This window comes from Cavenderia fasciculata (genome assembly GCF_000203815.1).
Source record: "Cavenderia fasciculata unplaced genomic scaffold Scf_EJPB12P01AWP9W-5, whole genome shotgun sequence".
Classification (NCBI taxonomy): domain Eukaryota; phylum Evosea; class Eumycetozoa; order Acytosteliales; family Cavenderiaceae; genus Cavenderia; species Cavenderia fasciculata.
In genome coordinates, this window is record NW_004457703.1 from 540,372 (window position 1) to 558,838 (window position 18,467).

The window sequence follows — 18,467 nt, forward strand, 5'->3', positions numbered from 1 at the left end:
ACAATTACAAACAATCAAATCAGAGGCTGCCCTTTGTTCAAAACAATTTAATATTGTTATCGTTTGATTGATTGATTGATTGAACCAAAATAAATCAAGTACGAAATCTTTCCTTGTGTGTGTAGACGTACGTGGTAAGATTCTAAAAACTTTTGTCAAACTATAATTTCTTTTTTTTTTTTTTTTTGTTTAGTTCTTTTTGCGAGCAGTTTCAAAGTTATCGATCAGTGTCAAAGTGATCACTTTTTATCACAAAAGAGAGAAGATAAAAATAGAATAGGAAAATGACTTCAATTTCAACCGCAAGAATGTATGTAGTGATATTTATCAATCAATCTCACCGACTATTTCAATTATCAAAACATATCATTGATCAATTTTAATTTAAACTATCATAGTAACTCGGCTATATGGTTAATTAGTCAATACGGTTTATCGATACCACAAAATGAAGAGGGTATTTGTAGTGATGGCAGATTCATTTGTCAAATGGGAACAGATGGTTTTAATCACATCAATAATATGTGTGTATAAACACCACAATAACAACAACAACTAATCATATTGGAAGAAACTTTTAATATTCATTACATACCTACCAATACTAATCTGCCTACAATATTACTATAGTAATATTTATAATATGTTGTATGGAGATTCTGGTGTCCCGCCAATGATCACCGAATTTTATTTCCCATCACTCTCAACCTTTAACTTGGAATTGGTCATCATTCAGGTCCATAACCCTACTCTTAATGTGTTGAGCCTGATTAAAAACCTTCCGGTTCTCACCTCGATTGGTATCAATAACGATTTTTTTACTGATATTCCTCCTGGATTTGCAACTGGGTGTCCATTGTTGACTGAATTGTATGTTATCACAAAACAACAATTCAATTTTAATCTTTCAAAATATATTTATCACCTCTTTATTAATTGTAGGACATTTGAATCAAACCACAAATTGGTATCAATATCAAATTTTTTCAGTCAATCAAACCTCAAAAAAGTTCTTATTTATAACTCTCCAATATCATCAATGACTATTGATCAAACCACTTATGCACCCAAACTAGAAAATATCGATATTAATATACGGTGTGATCAAGATCAGACGGTTACTTTTACCAACTCCTCATTCCCATTGTTAGGTAATGCGTATGTATTACGATTGTAACAACAACATGACAACTTTAAACTCATTCCCATTTGCCATTAATCAGTCAATTTAGAGCTGTCGGTGCATCAACCAAAACTATGAACATTATAATGCAACGTCCTATTCCATATTTATCAGCATATGTCCAAGATAAAACATCATTGGGTGCTGTGAACCCAACCATTTCTTATCCTGAAAGGATTCTAGGTTTAGCAATTGGAGGTCCAAACTATGTATTGTCACCAAGCGATTTGGGTTTATACACCAATTTGGAGATTCTGTATGTATATCCTCCCTCCAAAGGTCATTAATGAGGTCAGATGGGTTTGAATTAATATTTACAAAATTTATTCAATTTTTTTAAACATTATTTATCTAGCCAAATTCTATATACTACCTCTACTACATTCCCTATCACTCCGTATCCAAAATTGGATTATTTGCATGTATCCCATGGTAATTTACAAAGTTTACCATCTGTTCCCTTTCCTTCATATACAAGAGAATTGTGTGTAATTTAAATATATTATTAGAACTATTCTATCATCTGGTTGCTCATTAATTTATTAATATCTCTCAATTGTAGTGATTTTAGTGATAACCAAATCACCGGAACCCTTCCAAGTAATCTATTGGATAATAATCCAAAAAATTTGAGATTAAACCTGTTTAATAACCCTGGGATTACAGGTACTCTCGGACAAGAGTATTGTTACATTAACGCAATTGCTATATCTTCAACTAGTATCACAGCCATTCCAGATTGTTTTTGGTGCTATATGATCGGCCAAGGTTTTTCTTTTGTAACTGACCTCCAAAAACCCACAACATTGAATTGCAGTACGAAAGATAAATATTTATTCTCTCTCAAACTATTTATTCCAAAGAAATGTACTAACTAAACCACAACATTATTATATTATTATTTATTTAGCTGTCACCATCAATAGTTTAGATTTAATTTCTGTCAATGGTGAATACAACATCACTGGTAATAATATTGGGTGGGGAAGAGGAATCGATTTGGTTTCTGGTATTTCTCCCAACCGGGAGTTAATGTATGTTTTTGTTAGGACAAAAAAATTCAATTCTATTTTAAATTATTTATTTATCTAATTATTTTCCTCCTACATACTATAGATTTCGAGAATCTAGTATCTTGTCAAAAGGAATGAATTATAATCGTACTATTACATTTAGTGACACTGATTTTACATTCAATATTACTGAAGTTGGATTCATTTTTAAATCACTTACCAGCACCAACAATGTATTCAACAATTTTGAATATAAAATATCATTTCAATATTTCAATCCAAAGGCACTTCCAACGATTAGATTGAATTCAACTGGAGAACAATGTAATATAACTAGCTTTGATGAAGCTACATTTGAAATATTTTGTCTTCTCATCAACCCAAAACAAGGATATGATGCTTTCGTAATTGAAAATGCTTACCATTCCGGCATGTTAAGGGTAGACATCCTCCAAAGTATGTAAAAAGTATATAATACTAAAAAAGAAGAATACTTATTCAATATTTTTTTTTAGAACCTATTGTAACTTCATATAGTTTGGAACCTCCAACCTATCCACCTACCACCTTGAATTTATATGGATATTTTACTACCATTTCATTCCCCAATAATACACAGGTCTATGTCAATTACACAATTGATTCGGAGGGATTGAATCCATGTAATGTCACTTTAGTCAGTCCAACCCATATTTCATGCCTTTTCACTAAAGTTCCCAAACCTGGGCTCACAGATATGGCTCTTCTCACTGAGGGTGGTTCTTTCTTGTCATCAACCATGCCATTTTTCCCTGCTCCAATACCTACTGTCGACGATTGCAAGATTAAAACCAATAATTGTAATGGTCATGGTACATGTACCAATGGTCAATGTCAATGTGATCAAGGTTGGACTGATTTTGATTGTAAAATTGAAACTAAAACTGGTATGTCATAAAAAAAAAACTAAAACAGACAAGTATTCATAAATAGATTATTTAAATAATTAATCTTTTTTATTTTTATCTTTTTTAGCCCCTGGAGTTATAATTCAACCAAATTATACAAATCCAATTGTTAATTTTACGACAACTGGTAATTATTCATTCTCTTTTAATTTAATGTCAATTCAAGAATTGGATTATGAAAATATTGTTATCAATGAATTGGTAACTGATAAATGGAATGTATCTACCAATGAAACTCAAGATTTGACCAGTATCTCTTATCTATTCAACAATCAAAACAAATCTTTATTGTATGAATCATTGGTTGTCATATCGCTAATTGAATTTTCAAACCAATCAAGATCAATTGATTTTGGTGGTGATACTATTCAAATTGCTGGTGGATCAATCAAGATTAGTGTCAATATTACCAATTGGCCTTATCAATCACCAATGTCAACTCTTAGAGTTATATTCTCAACGATTATCAACAACGATCAATCAATTGTAGGATGTGACAATTCAATCAACACCATTGATACATTCCAACAATCAGCAGACAATGGAACACTGCAATACCTCAGAGTAGTAAAAGACAATGTTCAATTCATTGGTAGATTCCTTGATTTCATGGCATTTTCAAAGACTCAAGTTATGAATGTTACTAGCTATGGTGACCCTTCCAACAATCAATCATTGGCAATCATTGGTATTAACAGTCCGATATGTTCTGTTTGTTTACTCGACCCAGATTTCAGTGCATTAGTAGTTGACCCAAACAACTATGATCAAAGTGGTTCTTGTGGTACAGCGTCTAAAGATAGTGACTGGAAGATTATAGTTGCCATTGTTGTTAGTGTAGTAGGAGCTGTTGCAATCGTAATAGGTGCTTACATCTATACCAAAAAGAATAGAACCTTTAAAAAGTTAAAGATAATGATCCAGATGAAGATGCAAACTCGTGATTCAACATCATCAAAATAAATAAATATCTATTTTCTAGAAAAAAAGGATGATATAAAAAACCATCTGAAAATTTTTGATGTCATCAATAAAGATATTTTAAAAGGATCATTGTTGTTGAAGGTGACTCTTTAGCAATCACTATCTTATCTAATTTCATCTTATTACACATTATATGTACATAAAAAATGAAATATCATTCAATCATTATCATCTTTGTACTAGTGACCCAATCGATTGCATATGCAAGCGATATTTCATTCAATACAAATATAAATTGTACCAATGGATGTAGCTTCTCAGATAGAGATAATTGGGTTGGTGGTGTTAAACCAGGTCAAAACGACAATGTTATCATTGACATGTCTAGTAGTGAGTTTGCATCGACCATCATCATAATGACTGGTCCATCACAACTAAACTTTAGATCTTTAAATGTCATTTGTAACGATTGGAGCAAGACTTTACTTTTAACTACTACTCCAGATATCTACTTGCAAACTTTTAATTTAGTCGTTAATGGTACTGTTTCCATCTCTATTCACAGTTTTGCTGAATTCACTGTAGACTCTACTTTAGATATTGGTGCCTACTCTAGTATTTCTGTTGGTGGTGATCTTACCAGTAACATCACCAACGCTGATGCATACTCTACCATTACTCTCTATTCTGGTGCTCAATTTTCCACCTTGACCATCGCCTATTTAAATGGTTTGATTGATGGCCCATCAGATAGTCTTGTCGAAATTGACGGGTATGTCTCTGTTCAAGGATCGATCAATGTCGGTATGTTCACCTTTGAAACTGCGTCTGTTACCCACCCTGGTACTCTAAATGTTGGAATCATGTCACCAGTTGGAAACCTAACCATTTCATCAGGTGGATTGGTTACTGTTGGACAAGTCCTTACTGCCTCTTCTATCATTGTCGTCGGCAGCTCCACCTTTAACATCTCCGGACCAACCACCACTTACAGTGCCATTGAAGCTGTCTATACCGACTCTACATCCACCGTCTACATCTCATCTGATCAAGGTACAACCTTGTTGAGAAATGTCGAATCTTACGGTACCATCACTATCAACGGTGTATCTGCCTCAATCTCTAATGGTATTATTGCCTACTTGAACCTAGTTCTCAAACCAGACTCTGCTGAGCAACAACCAATCACCACTATCCAAAACACAAAGGTTGGTGTAGTTGTCTGTGACACTGATGTATTTGACTCCTCCTCGTACATCTCCTTAAACTGTGTAGACTATTGCGAGCTTTCAGAGATCCAACCACCTGCCTATAACTTGCAAATAGGTGTCAGTTCGCCAGGTGGTTTCCTCAACTTGACCAAGTCTGACATTAGTCTAGCAGGTGGAGGCTCGAGAATCACCGCCAGCTCCAAATCTACCATCATTTTTAATAATACAATGGTCGATACTAATTCTAATTCTATCTATGTTGACACCAACTCGCAAGTCTTAATCCAAAACTCAAACATTAATGGGCCTTTCTTGGTAGACCACTCTACCATCACTGTCCATGGTCAATCGTCGGTTAACAATATCGAGATGACAGCAAGTGTCTTGAATGTTGTCCAAGGTGTTTTGACCATTACAACTGACTTGCTTGTCACCCAAGGTTCAACCATCAACGTCATCCTACAATCACTTATCGTCAACCCAACAAACACCCCAATCAATGTTCATGGCCAAGATGTGAGCATTTCACAATCCAACCTAGTTGTCCAATCCTCTGCCAATACTATTGCAGACCCAGACACTCTCTACTATGTAATGGCTTCTCCAAAATACATTGACGTTCCATTCTCCAACTGTACCTTTACTCCAATACAATCTTCACTCACTACTCCAAACTTTACCGAATCTTTATACAATGATTATGTCTATTTAATCTTTGATTTCCAAACTAATAACTAGTATCAGTTGTAGCGTGCACTTTCAATAAACAACAGTCAATAATATTATCCGAGTAATTGACTTAATCTCTCTCTTGATGTTTAGAGAATAGATATTTATAAGTGTCTTTTAGCAAAGATAATGACTAATAATCACTTGATTAAAATATCGACTTTGAGTAATGCTGATCACAAGTGGGTGTAGGGTGTAGCAAAAAAAAGATACGTTTGAACATACGAGACACCGTTTGCATCGTGGTGCAAAAAAAAAATCAAAAAGATATTAATAAACATATTATCTTAAAAGACATTGTCTATGGACTATCATCTATCTATCTATCCTTCTCGCTGATGATCAACTATTGATCAATCGTTGTGTGGTATTAATAAGAGAGAGATAATCAACAAATAATATTACAATTATATTTAAGACATGCCAACCAAAACATTTATAATAGAACAAGATGGTATAACCATTGTATATAAACAAGGAATAATGGATGAATATCCTAGCATCACAGTCAATGGTGAATTAGTTAATTACGACGAAGCGGAAATGAAAAAAGGTAGATGGAATTTCTATGCAGCTGATAATACTTACAAAATCAGTTACTCTAAATCAATTTGGCATTTTGTATGTAAACAAAAGAGTATTGTTGAATCGATCGATCACAAATGTCTAACTATGCTACTATGTCTACTTTTTACTTTTTTAGGTTTGTAATCAAAGATTATATAGAAATGGAATAGATGTAGAGTCAAGAGAAACCTTTGAAGATGATTATAGTAGTAGATTCTGTAAAATGTGGGGTCTTATATACTTGTACTTTTTCGTTATACCGTTGATCATACATCTATTCTTTCTTGTCATATCTTCCAATAGAAGAGTTGTCACCATTCCAGCTAGTAATCCACTTCCACAAGGAATACCTTATCAAATCAATTTCAATGTACAAGGTGAAGGTTGTTCTCCACCAGAATATGAAGTACAGGATGTTTAGTATACTTGACAAAAGTATACTTTTGCTTTGGGACCCACAGATTTCATCAAAAATAAAATAATTTAATAATACTAAAAACACTCAGATCCAAATTTCTTGGAAAATGAACTTTCAAGTGCTATGACGAAAATGGATGACACACGAGTTATTATTATTATTATTATTATTAGTTTTATAGTTTTATTTATTTATTATTTATTATTTGTACAAAGATATGACAGGTATTGATCAATCATCAAGTAATAATAGTGTTGTTGGGGGTGCAACTAGTCATCATCAACAACAACAAAAAGAGTCACCATCATTATCGCTTTCAACATCTTCACAACCTTTAAACAAAGAAAGTATATTCTTGGGTGATGCATCATCTTCTTCATTAGGAGGAGGAGGAGGTAGTGGTGGTTTTAATTACACAAATCTAACAAAAGAACAACAACAACAAATTCAAAAAATTATATCTCAACAACAACAACAGGTACCTGCAACTCCTACTCATCAAAAACAACAACATCATCAACAAAATCATCATAGTACTGGTGATATGATAAATACTAATGGTGGTGGTAATTATAATAGTCATCATCATCAACAACAACAACATCTTGGTAGTGGTGGAAATTCAGCTGGATCACCATCACATCAATTGAATAAAGCTCAGTTGGCAGTAGCTGAAGCAAATGCACTCAAACTATTAGAAGAAGAAAAGAGAAAGAGAGATGAGAAAAAGAGAAAGAGAGAAACTGATGAACAATGGTCAAAAGTAATTCGATCAAAGTTGGAACTGGAAAAGAAAAAATTAGATGATGATGAACAAAAATCATACACTATTAATCAAGAATTGTATACAATCTTTAATGATCTTCAAATGATTTCTCATGAGTATGTAAATGAATACCAAATAATTTATTAAACTAAAAAAATAATACTAATTAATTGATTTATATTAATTTAATTTTTAGTCATAGTATACCATTTGAAACACCTGAATTGGTAGTCGTTGGAATGCAATCAGATGGTAAATCATCATTTATTGAATCACTATTGGGTTTTCAATTTAATATTGTTGAGAGTAGTATGTAGAATCAAATGCAAACAATTAGATTCTTTTCTTTTTGAAAATACTAATCATTTTTTGTTTCTTTTTCTTTTTCTATTTAGATATTGGTACAAGAAGACCATTAATTATTCAAATGATTAATAATCAAAGTAAACAAGAACCATCATGTCGATTTAAAAAGGAGTGTCATTTGATTGATGGCACAAGTATTGGATCGTTGGAGGACAAGTGGGAAGAACATGAAACACCAGCTGAAGAATTGACTGAAGAGATTGTTAGACGTACCAATGATTTGACTGGAGCTAGAGGTGATAGAGTCTCTTCCTTTCCAATCTTTTTACGTGTCGAATTTGCTCATTGTGCCAATCTAAATATCTACGATACTCCAGGTTTTAGAAAAGGTGGTGATGAAAGATTAAAATATGAAATTCTAGACATGGTTAAAAAATTAATTGAACCAAAACATCGTATCATTGTTTGTTTGGAACAATCAAATGTTGAAGTAAGTAAAACAGAAACAAAAACAAAAAAGAATAATTATATTTATTAATTTTTATTTATTTTTTAATTTTTAGTGGGCAAATACAATTAGTAGACCATTAATTAAAAAGATTGATCCAGATTTTACAAGAACTATATTAATTAATACAAAGTTTGATAATCGAGTCAAAGAATTAAGAAATCGAGAGTCTGCACACAAGTATTTGGAAGGTGAAGGAATAGTAACTGGTAAAAAGATCTTTTTCATCAGTCTCCCTTTGAAGCGTAATTTGGATCCATACAAATTCAAAGAAGCATGTAAAGAGTGTTACTTGGAAGACTATAGAAAGTTGTTAGAGATTGGATTCGATGAGAATCGTTTTGGTGCACAGATTGGTATTTACAAGGTCAAGGAATATGTTGAACGTCATTTACACGAAAGATATCAACAGAATCTTGTACCATCACTCACATCGTTGGAAAATATTTGTCGTCGTACCGACAAGGAAATTGAACGTGTCCGTAAGGAATTGGATGAAAACAATCTTCAAACACTTAAATTCAAAGTACTCCAATACGTTCAAGGATTCAATAGTCAAATTGAACGACTACTAGAAGGTAGTGTTGTTGGTGATCCAGACAAGTATGGTCAAACACTTGAAAAGGAATTGGAGCAATGTTGTGTTCAAACATGGCCCAACTTTAACTTTGGATTCGATATTCAAAATGCAAAGTTTGCATTGTATGGCGGTGCTCAATTTGAACGTCTACTAAATGAATTAGAGTATGTCGTTCATTCAAGAGAATTCCCTGAAACTAGTATCAATGAAGTTGCATCTGCTATTGGTATTTCAAAATTACATAATTCCCCAATTTATGAATTGGCTGTAAGTCAAAAAAAAAAAGAAAAGAAAAGTACATATTATATTTATTAACATTTTTTTTTTTAGGCAACAAATATATTTCAAATTAAATCTAAAAAGGTATTATTACCATTGATTGATATAGCATTACAAAGATGTTCATATATATTTAAGAGATTATTTGATATTGGAGTATCGATATTATCCAATGAAGAGTATCATACAGTATCATTGTATGCATCATTCTTGGAGGAATTCAAATCACAATACTTTACATTTATCAAAGAGATTGAAGCCGATTGTAAAACACGTCTCAAAGATGACTTTGACACTTTTACAAAGATTGTCGATTGGAATCTTCTCAATGGTCTCAATGAAATCAAACAATACAATTATATCAAAGTAACACCGGAAGAAACTAAACAAAGAGTTGTTGCAATAATGGAATCAAATCCAATTGATGAAAGTTTTGAAATGTAAATATAAATATAAATAGAAACAAACAAATATTACAATTAATTATTAATTTTAATTTTAATTTTTATAGTAATACAAAATCACGTAGAATTGATGAAGAAACTTATAGAAAAGTTTGTATGATTGCAGGTAAATTATTTTCTGGTATTCGTTTCTTCTTTTCAAAGTTTATGAGAAACAAATTAAATGCATTCTTTTTGGATCCTTTGTTTCAAAAATTGGGATCACGTATGATTGATCATTTCTCCAAACTGACCGATCAAAAGTATCAAGAATTATTCCAATCGATCGATCAATTAAAGATTCTATTGACCAAATTGGAATCACAAGCAATCGATTGTAAATTAAATAGAGACAAGTTTAAAGATGTATTTAATAAGATGAAACCAAATAATTAAAAAAAGAAAAATCAAATCAACTTTATATATAATATTATTTCCATTCCCCTTTTTTGTAAACAACCATTCACCCTAACACAATAATAATAATAATAATGTACATTCTTTCCAACCAAACGATCCTGAAATAAATAAATAAATAAATAAAATAAACACTCTATTTCCTTTACCTTTACAAACAGTAATTAGATGTTACAATAATGATATTTAAAAAAATTGATCTTGAATACTAGTACTTGGTTAAGAGCTCAAATCAAGACCAACTTATGACTATTAATTCTTTTTAGTATACTATTTTCTAAAACAATTAATTGGCACAAGTTGGTCTTGAAGAGCTCCCAATCTTTGATCCAAATCTTGGTCAGACAACAACATAATATTTGGTCTTGATTTGAGAACTACCCGTTTGTGGACTATCTTTTGTATAATTACTTTCCCATTGGCGTTTCTGATGACAATCTCATCTTTTTGAAATTGATTGGTGAAAGAAGATAGTAACTTTTCTCTCTCTCTTCAAATATCTTTTTTAATAGTATTAATAACAACAACAAAAAGTTTCCCTCTTTGTACCCCTCAAAAAGCTCAAAAATTAAATAAATAAATAAATAAAATAAAAATTCAAGAGCTGGGAATGGATATTCATTATTAAGATTAATAATCATTAATATATTATATATTGAGTATAGATAGATAAAGAATATTCATGGATATTAGATAACACATACAACAAAACAACACAGAAGAATATAGCTAGCTTATTAAGATATGGAAAGAAATATTCAATCTTCAGATGAATACAAGCAGCTAACGAGTGCATTGGAGATACTAGAGCAACAGAGAAAGACAAGAGAGAATGATATCGAATCATTAAAGACTCTATTTAAGCAATCAATCAATGATCCAATACAATTTGTTGAATCGCTAATTGAAGGTGTATGTAAAACGATGAATGATGATGATCGAGATGATCGCGAGAGAGAATAATGATGAGTCGGTCTAACAACTTGTTTACTTTTATACTTTCTCTAGAAAATACAATTACCTGGTAAACAACCTATTCATCAAGTACCAATCATAGAGATAACATCAAATGGGAAGATTATTCGTTCACCTCCACCGAGTCAATCTTCGTCGATGACGACTCCAACAAAACAATCATTGTCTTCTTCATTATTAGAAATGACTCCAATCAAGATACCATTGTTATTACCAACCTCGTCATCATCATCTAATCCTTCTTCACCTCCTTCTTCATCATCATCATCAAAGAAGAAAAGACCATTTACTGAAAAAGAAACAGAGTCACATATGAAACCATGGTCATCTACAGAACAGGAAAAGCTTAATTCACTGTTACTTAAATACCCCGAAGAAGAGATAGCAACACATAGATGGAAAAAGATTGCCGATGATCTTGGTTCGAGGACACCAAAGCAAGTGGCCAGTAGAGTTCAAAAGTATTTTGTTAAACTAACTAAAATGGGATTACCAGTACCTGGTAAACCTCCAAATGCTCCCGTATGTTACTTTACAACTTTTTAATAGAATAGAATAGAAATACTCATTGATCTTATGTTATAGTCACTATTCCCTAAACCATCACCAAAGAAAAAGCATATGGACGATGAATCATATGTAAAAAGCAAGTCAAGTAAAATGGATGGTATTAATCGTAGTAGCAGTCGTGATGATCGTGATATGGATAATGAAAGAAAAAAGAAAAAGAAGTTATCACATAGTAGTGGGAGTACAAGTTCAAGTTCAAGTACATCAAATCCATTAAAATCGAGTAGTAATAGTATTGGAAGTAGTAGTGGTGGTAGTAGTACATCAAATACATTAAAATCAAGTAGTAGTAGCAGCAACAGCTCTACCAAAAAGAAATCATCGTCCTCATCATCGAAATCATCATCATCATCGTCGTCGTCATCATCATCAACATCCACTACAAAGAATAATAATAATAGTCATCGTCAATCAATTATACATGAAGGATATAAATGTGATGGATGCGATCAAGAACCAATTGTAGGATATAGATATAAATGTGAAGAGTGTATAGAGGATATTGACCTTTGCCAAAGTTGTCATGACTCTTATGAAAAGATTGGATCACACAAGAGTTCACATCACATGATATGCTATAAAACACCTGCAGAGACTGATTACTATCTAGACAGTGACTACAAATTTTCATACGGAGGCGGAACATCAAACTATCTAGATCCAAATTATCAAAAGTAATCATGAATGTGTTCATCGATCATCGACGATGTCAATATTGATAATCTAATAAACGATCATGGTCAGCCAGCCATTGTCATTTATCATAAAACCTCGTCCTCCATCTTTGCTCCCTCTCCGATCCACTTAGATTGTTGGGTTGCCCACAAATGAATTAATTAATTAAGTTTCCCCATCTTTTGGGACGTCGAATAAACTCAGCGCTCACTGATTGATCAATAGCTATTGCCTCTAAAAGTTGTAAAGTCAAATTCCCCCCAATACTTCATGATTGAATGACTTTTAAGAGAAATCCGTCATTAAAAAAAAGTAGTAGCCGACTCTACTTCTTTCCCTCCATTCATCTAGGCAAAAATCAAAAAATTATCTGAAATCGGACAGAATCTGCCGATCGTTCAGAATTTCATAAAACCATCACAACACCCTTTGTCCAACGACCCAAAGTGCCGGCCCCCACAGAAAGTAAAGTGATCATTCTTTTAAAGAAAACACTCATTATATCTATATTTATTTATCCTTGTAATAATATTCACACAAACACTCTTAAAGAAAGAATAATTAGTACAATATAATTAATTAGTCATTGACACTTTTCAAGAGAGAGTAAGTAAACTACAGCTAAACTAAACACAGACACAAGAGAGGATACACAGATGTTTTTCAAAGAACAGAATCAATCGATTGTATTATATGATTGATCGCTTGTAAACAATCACATTAAAATGTTGTAGCAAGAGGAGGGATATGAAACAGACGTCTATTACAATGAATCAAAAGGAATGTGTAGAGGGAGGAAAGGGAATCAAAAGTCAATACATTAATGGTGTGTGAGACAAATTTAGAATGTGTGTTGTGTGGGTTTCCCCTCAAACTAACGGACGACGATGAATAAGAGGAAGAGGGGAAAACATGTTGGTACCAAAGAGACGATAAACCAAGCAATCCCTATCTTATTAAATATATGTTATAGTCATAATAATGTTAAATAGAAGTGTAGAGAGAGAGATATATATATATAAACAATCATATCATATATATTTGTAACATAACCAACCCACCCCATAATTAAATATAATTTTGATCATTGCAATTCATTAACAAACAAATAAAATTATTCATAGTATAGGTTATTTATTTATTTATTTATTTATTTATTTATTTATTTATTTAATTCACACAACAAAAAGAAAGAAAAGAAAAAGAGAGAAACAATAGAAAACGAAAATGGGACCAACTGTAAGTTATATATCTACTTTTTTATATGAATATCAAAAAATGACTGCCAATCGCCGATTTGATTGGTGGATAAAGACACAATTGTGACAATGAGAGAATGATGACTAACCACACACTCACACTCACTCACACTTTTAGGATGTAATTATCAAAGTATGCTTTGTGGATGGTAGTTATAAAAGAATGGTGGTTGATGAAAATGATCCCACTCCAAAGGTAGTCCAAATCATTTTAGAAAAGATAACAGCCCCAAAAGAAAATGGAATGCTCTTGTTTGTTGCAACAAAAGAATCTTCAGGTATGTCTTTAAAAAATATATATATCTCTATCTCTATCTATCTATCTATATCTTTGTAGAATATAATAATATTAGTAGGTAAGAGAGAGAGGTGATGCGGTCGAACCGTTCGATATATAAATTATAGTTTTAATATTTGTTGGGGGTGTGGGTTGGGGATGGTGAACACAAAATACCATTTTCTGCCTGGATGGATCGATAGTTTGGTGTGTTTGATCAACAACACCGCGCGCGCGATTGATTGTATGTGTGAAATACAAACCCAATCCTACCCACCCTACTCTCACTACAATTGCATAATTGAACACCATCCACCCATCATTCTGCAATTCAGCAAGATGAAACCCAATCATGTGTCATGTTCACAAAGAGAGAGAGAAAGAGGAAGGATAACAACAATAAGTAAACGCGTCTGGAATGAATAATATTATTATCAATCAATTCTATTTTCAATCAACAAAATAATAATAATAATTATTATTATTATTACAATCAGTCAGTCAACCCACCCATCGATCTTTATAATACTCTTTATTACCTTTTACCATATCCGTATTTATCGTAACAACAATTATAAATATAACCATTTGTATCATATCAATCAATCGACCATCCCACCCCCCACACCCACCCATCCAACTTGGTTAAGAGTGAATAGTAGTAATAATAATAATAATTAAAACCAACATCACAAATCTCATCTAGTCATCCATCAATCCTCCCATCCATATCAAAATATATATATTTTTGATCATTTATATTATTTTCTTTTAATTCTACTTTCTCTCTTTCTCTCTTGCTCTCAAAAATACCAACTATTACCATTACCTTTTATTAACAATATTTCTATTTTTATTTTATATATCTATCTTTTAATCCAAATTTAAATTACCACCCTTTATTCGAATATATATTATATTCCTTTTCTCTCTTGATTATCTGTAGGAGAGAATTGTCGTGAACTAGCAGATAACGAGTATCCAGGATCACTTTTTAAAAAGTGGGAAAACGAAAAAATAGGAACCTGTAAATTGGTATTTAAAAAGAAAAAGGATACGTTCAAGTCCAAGGACGACGAACTTGTAAATAATACACCATCCAACAACCAAAAGCAAAGTAACACTACCTCAACAACCAATAATAATAATAATAGTGAAATGGTATCAAAACATAGTAATCAACAAGGTCCACCTCAAAGACCCCCACCACTACCAGCTGGTGGAGGACCACCATCAGGACCACCACCTCAACCTGCACAATTACAACAACAACAACAGCAACCAGAACTACCACCAAGAATGCCTGGTATGGGAGCAGGTGGAGGATTTGGAGGTAATGCATTGATGGCTGAATTGAGTGCCAAGAGAGCTGCTCAAACTCAGGTGCTCAGATCAGTACCTAAAAAGGAACAAAGTCAACAGGTCATCATTCAATGGATCAACAAGAAATTAGAGGAACATCAAAAAGAAGAAAGAATCGAAAACTTGGAAGCTGATCTCAAGGATGGTACAGTCCTTGCCATTCTCTTGGAAAGTCTCTCTGGTTTCCCAATCAAAGATTTCAATCGCAGTCCGTCGACCAAGATTCAAATCATTGAAAATCATAATATCATTCTTCGTTTCTTAAAAGTACTTGGTGTCAATTTAGTTAATATTAATGGTGAAGGTAAATATATAAATATAAATAGAAAAGAAAAGAAATGAAAAGATTAAAGTATAATTCTAACTTTTGTTTTTTTTAAAAAAGATATGTGGGAAACAAGACCAGAGACAATGATGAGAATATTGGGAATTATAATTAAACATTTTATTGAAAATGATCCTGAAAAGACAAAGGCTAGATTATCAATGATTGTGCAATCGCAACCCCAATCTCAACAAGCAGGAGGAGGACAATTTGTTCGTAAACCACCACCCATGCGCAAACCTCCTCCAACAGTGGCACCACATACTACAGCTGCCCCACCTCCAACATCGGCAACTGTCGCTACGGCAGCTGATCCACCATCCGCAGCCGTTGCAAAACCAACCATTCCATTGAGAAAGGTTGCTCCACCTCAACCACAGCAAGGTTCGCACAATGCCAAGCCATCTGCATTTGTACCAAAACCACCTCCAACAGCATTAAAGAAAGCTGCTGCTGCTCCGATCCCTGTGCCACCCCAACCAAATCAACAACAGGCTGCAACTACTCCACCAGCCAGATCACCCGTTCAAAATGGTGCACAGCCTGTCAACAAGGCAGCCCCACCACCATTGGCAAAGAGAGCCGCTGTGCCAACACCCAACCTAGTTGCCAAAAAGCCAGCTGCCAGCCCACCAGCACACGCTCAATCCATTTCTTCACCCCCACCTCCACAACCGTCGTCGTTCAAGGCCAAGCCATCGTTGCCACCTCGTAACTTCCCTTCACCTTCACAGGCTCCAATGACACCGGCTGCTCCAGCTGCGGTAGATGTCAGTCACAGTCTACCACCTCCACCTCCACTTGTCGGCGATGTCGATGAGTATGCCCAGACATCATTCTCCAAGCTGCCCCTTCCACCTCCAGCCATCGACGAATACGACACCAATGTGCCTGCCAACCTTCCACCTCCACCACCACCTCTTCCCAGCTCTCTCCCACCTTCACTTTCGATTTCAGAGAATGAATATCAAACTGCCATCCAAAATGACCATAACATCAACGCCAACACAACAACTATTAACAATAGTTATGATGACTTACCACCACCACTACCATCAACATTGTCTTCGTCAACATCGTCATTGGCCAAATCACCTCCACCTGCTGTTGTGCCAAGAAAGACAAGTGGTGGAAGACAACTCCCTCAGATTCCACCCGCCACGGCACCACTCCAAAAGAACCCTGTAAATACATCCAACGGTGCTGTGCCACCCCCACCACCACCACAAGCGTCCAAACTTGCCGCTACTCCACCTCCACCTCCACCTCCAAGATCATATACTGTACAAATCGAAACAGAACATTTACAAGAAGAAGAACAAGAAGAACAAGAACAAACATATAATGAAGAAGAACAAAATTATTATGAAGAACAACAATATGAACAAGACCAACAACAACAATATTATGAACAACAACCAGCAGAAGAACAACAATATTATGAACAACAACCAGAAGAAAAACAACAAGTATATGTACAAGAAGAACAAACTGAACACCAACAATATTATGAACAACCAGAGGAAATTCAAGAGGATAATTATCAACAAGAACAACAACAAGAACCAATTAAAATTGATGGAGAAACATTTACATTTGAAGATTTGGAATCGATTATCAATAGTAATATTCTTAGTTTTGATGATTTACTCAAGGAGAATAATATGACCAGTCCAACACTCAACGGTGCAGACAACAAATCATACGATATGAGTGTATCCATATCAAGTGACTCTAACAATCTAAATAGTAGTTCAGAAATGAACTGTGGATCAGGTTTGGGTGATGATTTGGATGATCTACTTGAAAGATTGGCAAGAGGTGAGGTTTAAATCACCCTTTTCAATCAACTATATAACTCCAATAATAATAATAATAGTTTAAATAATAATAATAATAATTTAAAAGAACAATAATAAATCCCAAAACCATATTAACATTACAACCAATCAACTATATATTATTATACCAGATTTGATTTGATTGATCAATCAATCAAAGTTGATCCAAAAAAAAAAAAAAACAGAGTTTAAATGCTAATTGTTGAGATTGATAAGATATAGATTAGTTCATCTATTTTGACAAACAAGTGGAGTGAAGATCTTTAAAAAAAAATTTTGATTGTAAATAATAATAATAATAATATTGTTTATATTTAATTTTTGTTTTAGATCAAAAATAGTCAAAATATTTAATTGATCTTGACCTATAATATTATCTAATTTGATTAAATAAAATAGATATAATGATATACTTACTGTCTGTCATATCACATGACATACCAATATTAAAACGAAACGACTTGCCTTCTAATTTGACCTAACATTTTAGTGATTGATGGTTTGACTTTTTTGTTTGTTGTTGGAATATAGGTTGACAAACCCCACCATCAAAGTGAAAGTGTGGTGTGATGCAGATATATTAATTAGTGAACCACTTAACACTAAACACTACACTATTCCAGTATAAAGATTGTTTGAAAATACGTTTGTTGTAAATTACACATTCTGGCTCGTTAGATGATAAAGAGTTTGCCGATATCCAATCACAAGCTTTGTTTTATGAATCATATTATCGGATGTGGATTAGTCATACATGGCAATCAATCTTGTTTCCACTTATATAAACTTTAAATAAAGAGGAATGTGTTACTTCTTTATCTTCTGATCAGTTAGTGATGGGCGTTAAAATAATTTGTTTGTTCAAATTTTGTTATAATCCTTCATACATACA

General features: G+C 33.2%; 6 protein-coding genes across 6 annotated transcripts; all 6 read left to right on the forward strand.

Moving 5' to 3' along the window:
• Positions 1-284: 284 nt before the first annotated feature.
• On the forward strand, positions 285-4,106 carry DFA_06815 (Epidermal growth factor-related protein; the record flags this gene model as incomplete). The annotated part of the gene is made up of 9 exons (XM_004366132.1): positions 285-310; positions 399-524; positions 943-1,158; positions 1,224-1,439; positions 1,539-1,615; positions 2,094-2,217; positions 2,360-2,652; positions 2,712-3,122; positions 3,211-4,106. 9 exons carry the CDS (start codon positions 285-287, stop codon positions 4,104-4,106), a joined length of 2,385 nt encoding a protein of 794 aa, XP_004366189.1.
• Positions 4,107-4,273: 167 nt separating this feature from the next.
• Positions 4,274-6,016, forward strand: DFA_06816 (uncharacterized protein; the record flags this gene model as incomplete). Its single annotated transcript, XM_004366133.1, has 1 exon — positions 4,274-6,016. One exon carries the CDS (start codon positions 4,274-4,276, stop codon positions 6,014-6,016), a length of 1,743 nt encoding a protein of 580 aa, XP_004366190.1.
• Positions 6,017-6,427: 411 nt separating this feature from the next.
• DFA_06817 (uncharacterized protein) lies at positions 6,428-6,995 on the forward strand (the record flags this gene model as incomplete). The annotated part of the gene is made up of 2 exons (XM_004366134.1): positions 6,428-6,628; positions 6,711-6,995. The coding sequence occupies 2 exons, from the start codon at positions 6,428-6,430 to the stop codon at positions 6,993-6,995; spliced, it is 486 nt and encodes a 161-aa protein (XP_004366191.1).
• A 214-nt stretch (positions 6,996-7,209) lies between these two features.
• Positions 7,210-10,809, forward strand: dlpC (dynamin like protein; the record flags this gene model as incomplete). The annotated part of the gene is made up of 7 exons (XM_004366135.1): positions 7,210-7,874; positions 7,955-8,067; positions 8,154-8,554; positions 8,628-9,419; positions 9,483-9,871; positions 9,943-10,240; positions 10,804-10,809. 7 exons carry the CDS (start codon positions 7,210-7,212, stop codon positions 10,807-10,809), a joined length of 2,664 nt encoding a protein of 887 aa, XP_004366192.1.
• Positions 10,810-11,035: 226 nt separating this feature from the next.
• On the forward strand, positions 11,036-12,709 carry DFA_06819 (myb domain-containing protein; the record flags this gene model as incomplete). Its single annotated transcript, XM_004366136.1, has 4 exons — positions 11,036-11,203; positions 11,300-11,788; positions 11,852-12,510; positions 12,682-12,709. 4 exons carry the CDS (start codon positions 11,036-11,038, stop codon positions 12,707-12,709), a joined length of 1,344 nt encoding a protein of 447 aa, XP_004366193.1.
• Positions 12,710-13,738: 1,029 nt separating this feature from the next.
• DFA_06820 (uncharacterized protein) lies at positions 13,739-17,566 on the forward strand (the record flags this gene model as incomplete). Its single annotated transcript, XM_004366137.1, has 4 exons — positions 13,739-13,750; positions 13,889-14,048; positions 14,994-15,713; positions 15,795-17,566. The coding sequence occupies 4 exons, from the start codon at positions 13,739-13,741 to the stop codon at positions 17,564-17,566; spliced, it is 2,664 nt and encodes an 887-aa protein (XP_004366194.1).
• Positions 17,567-18,467: the final 901 nt, after the last annotated feature.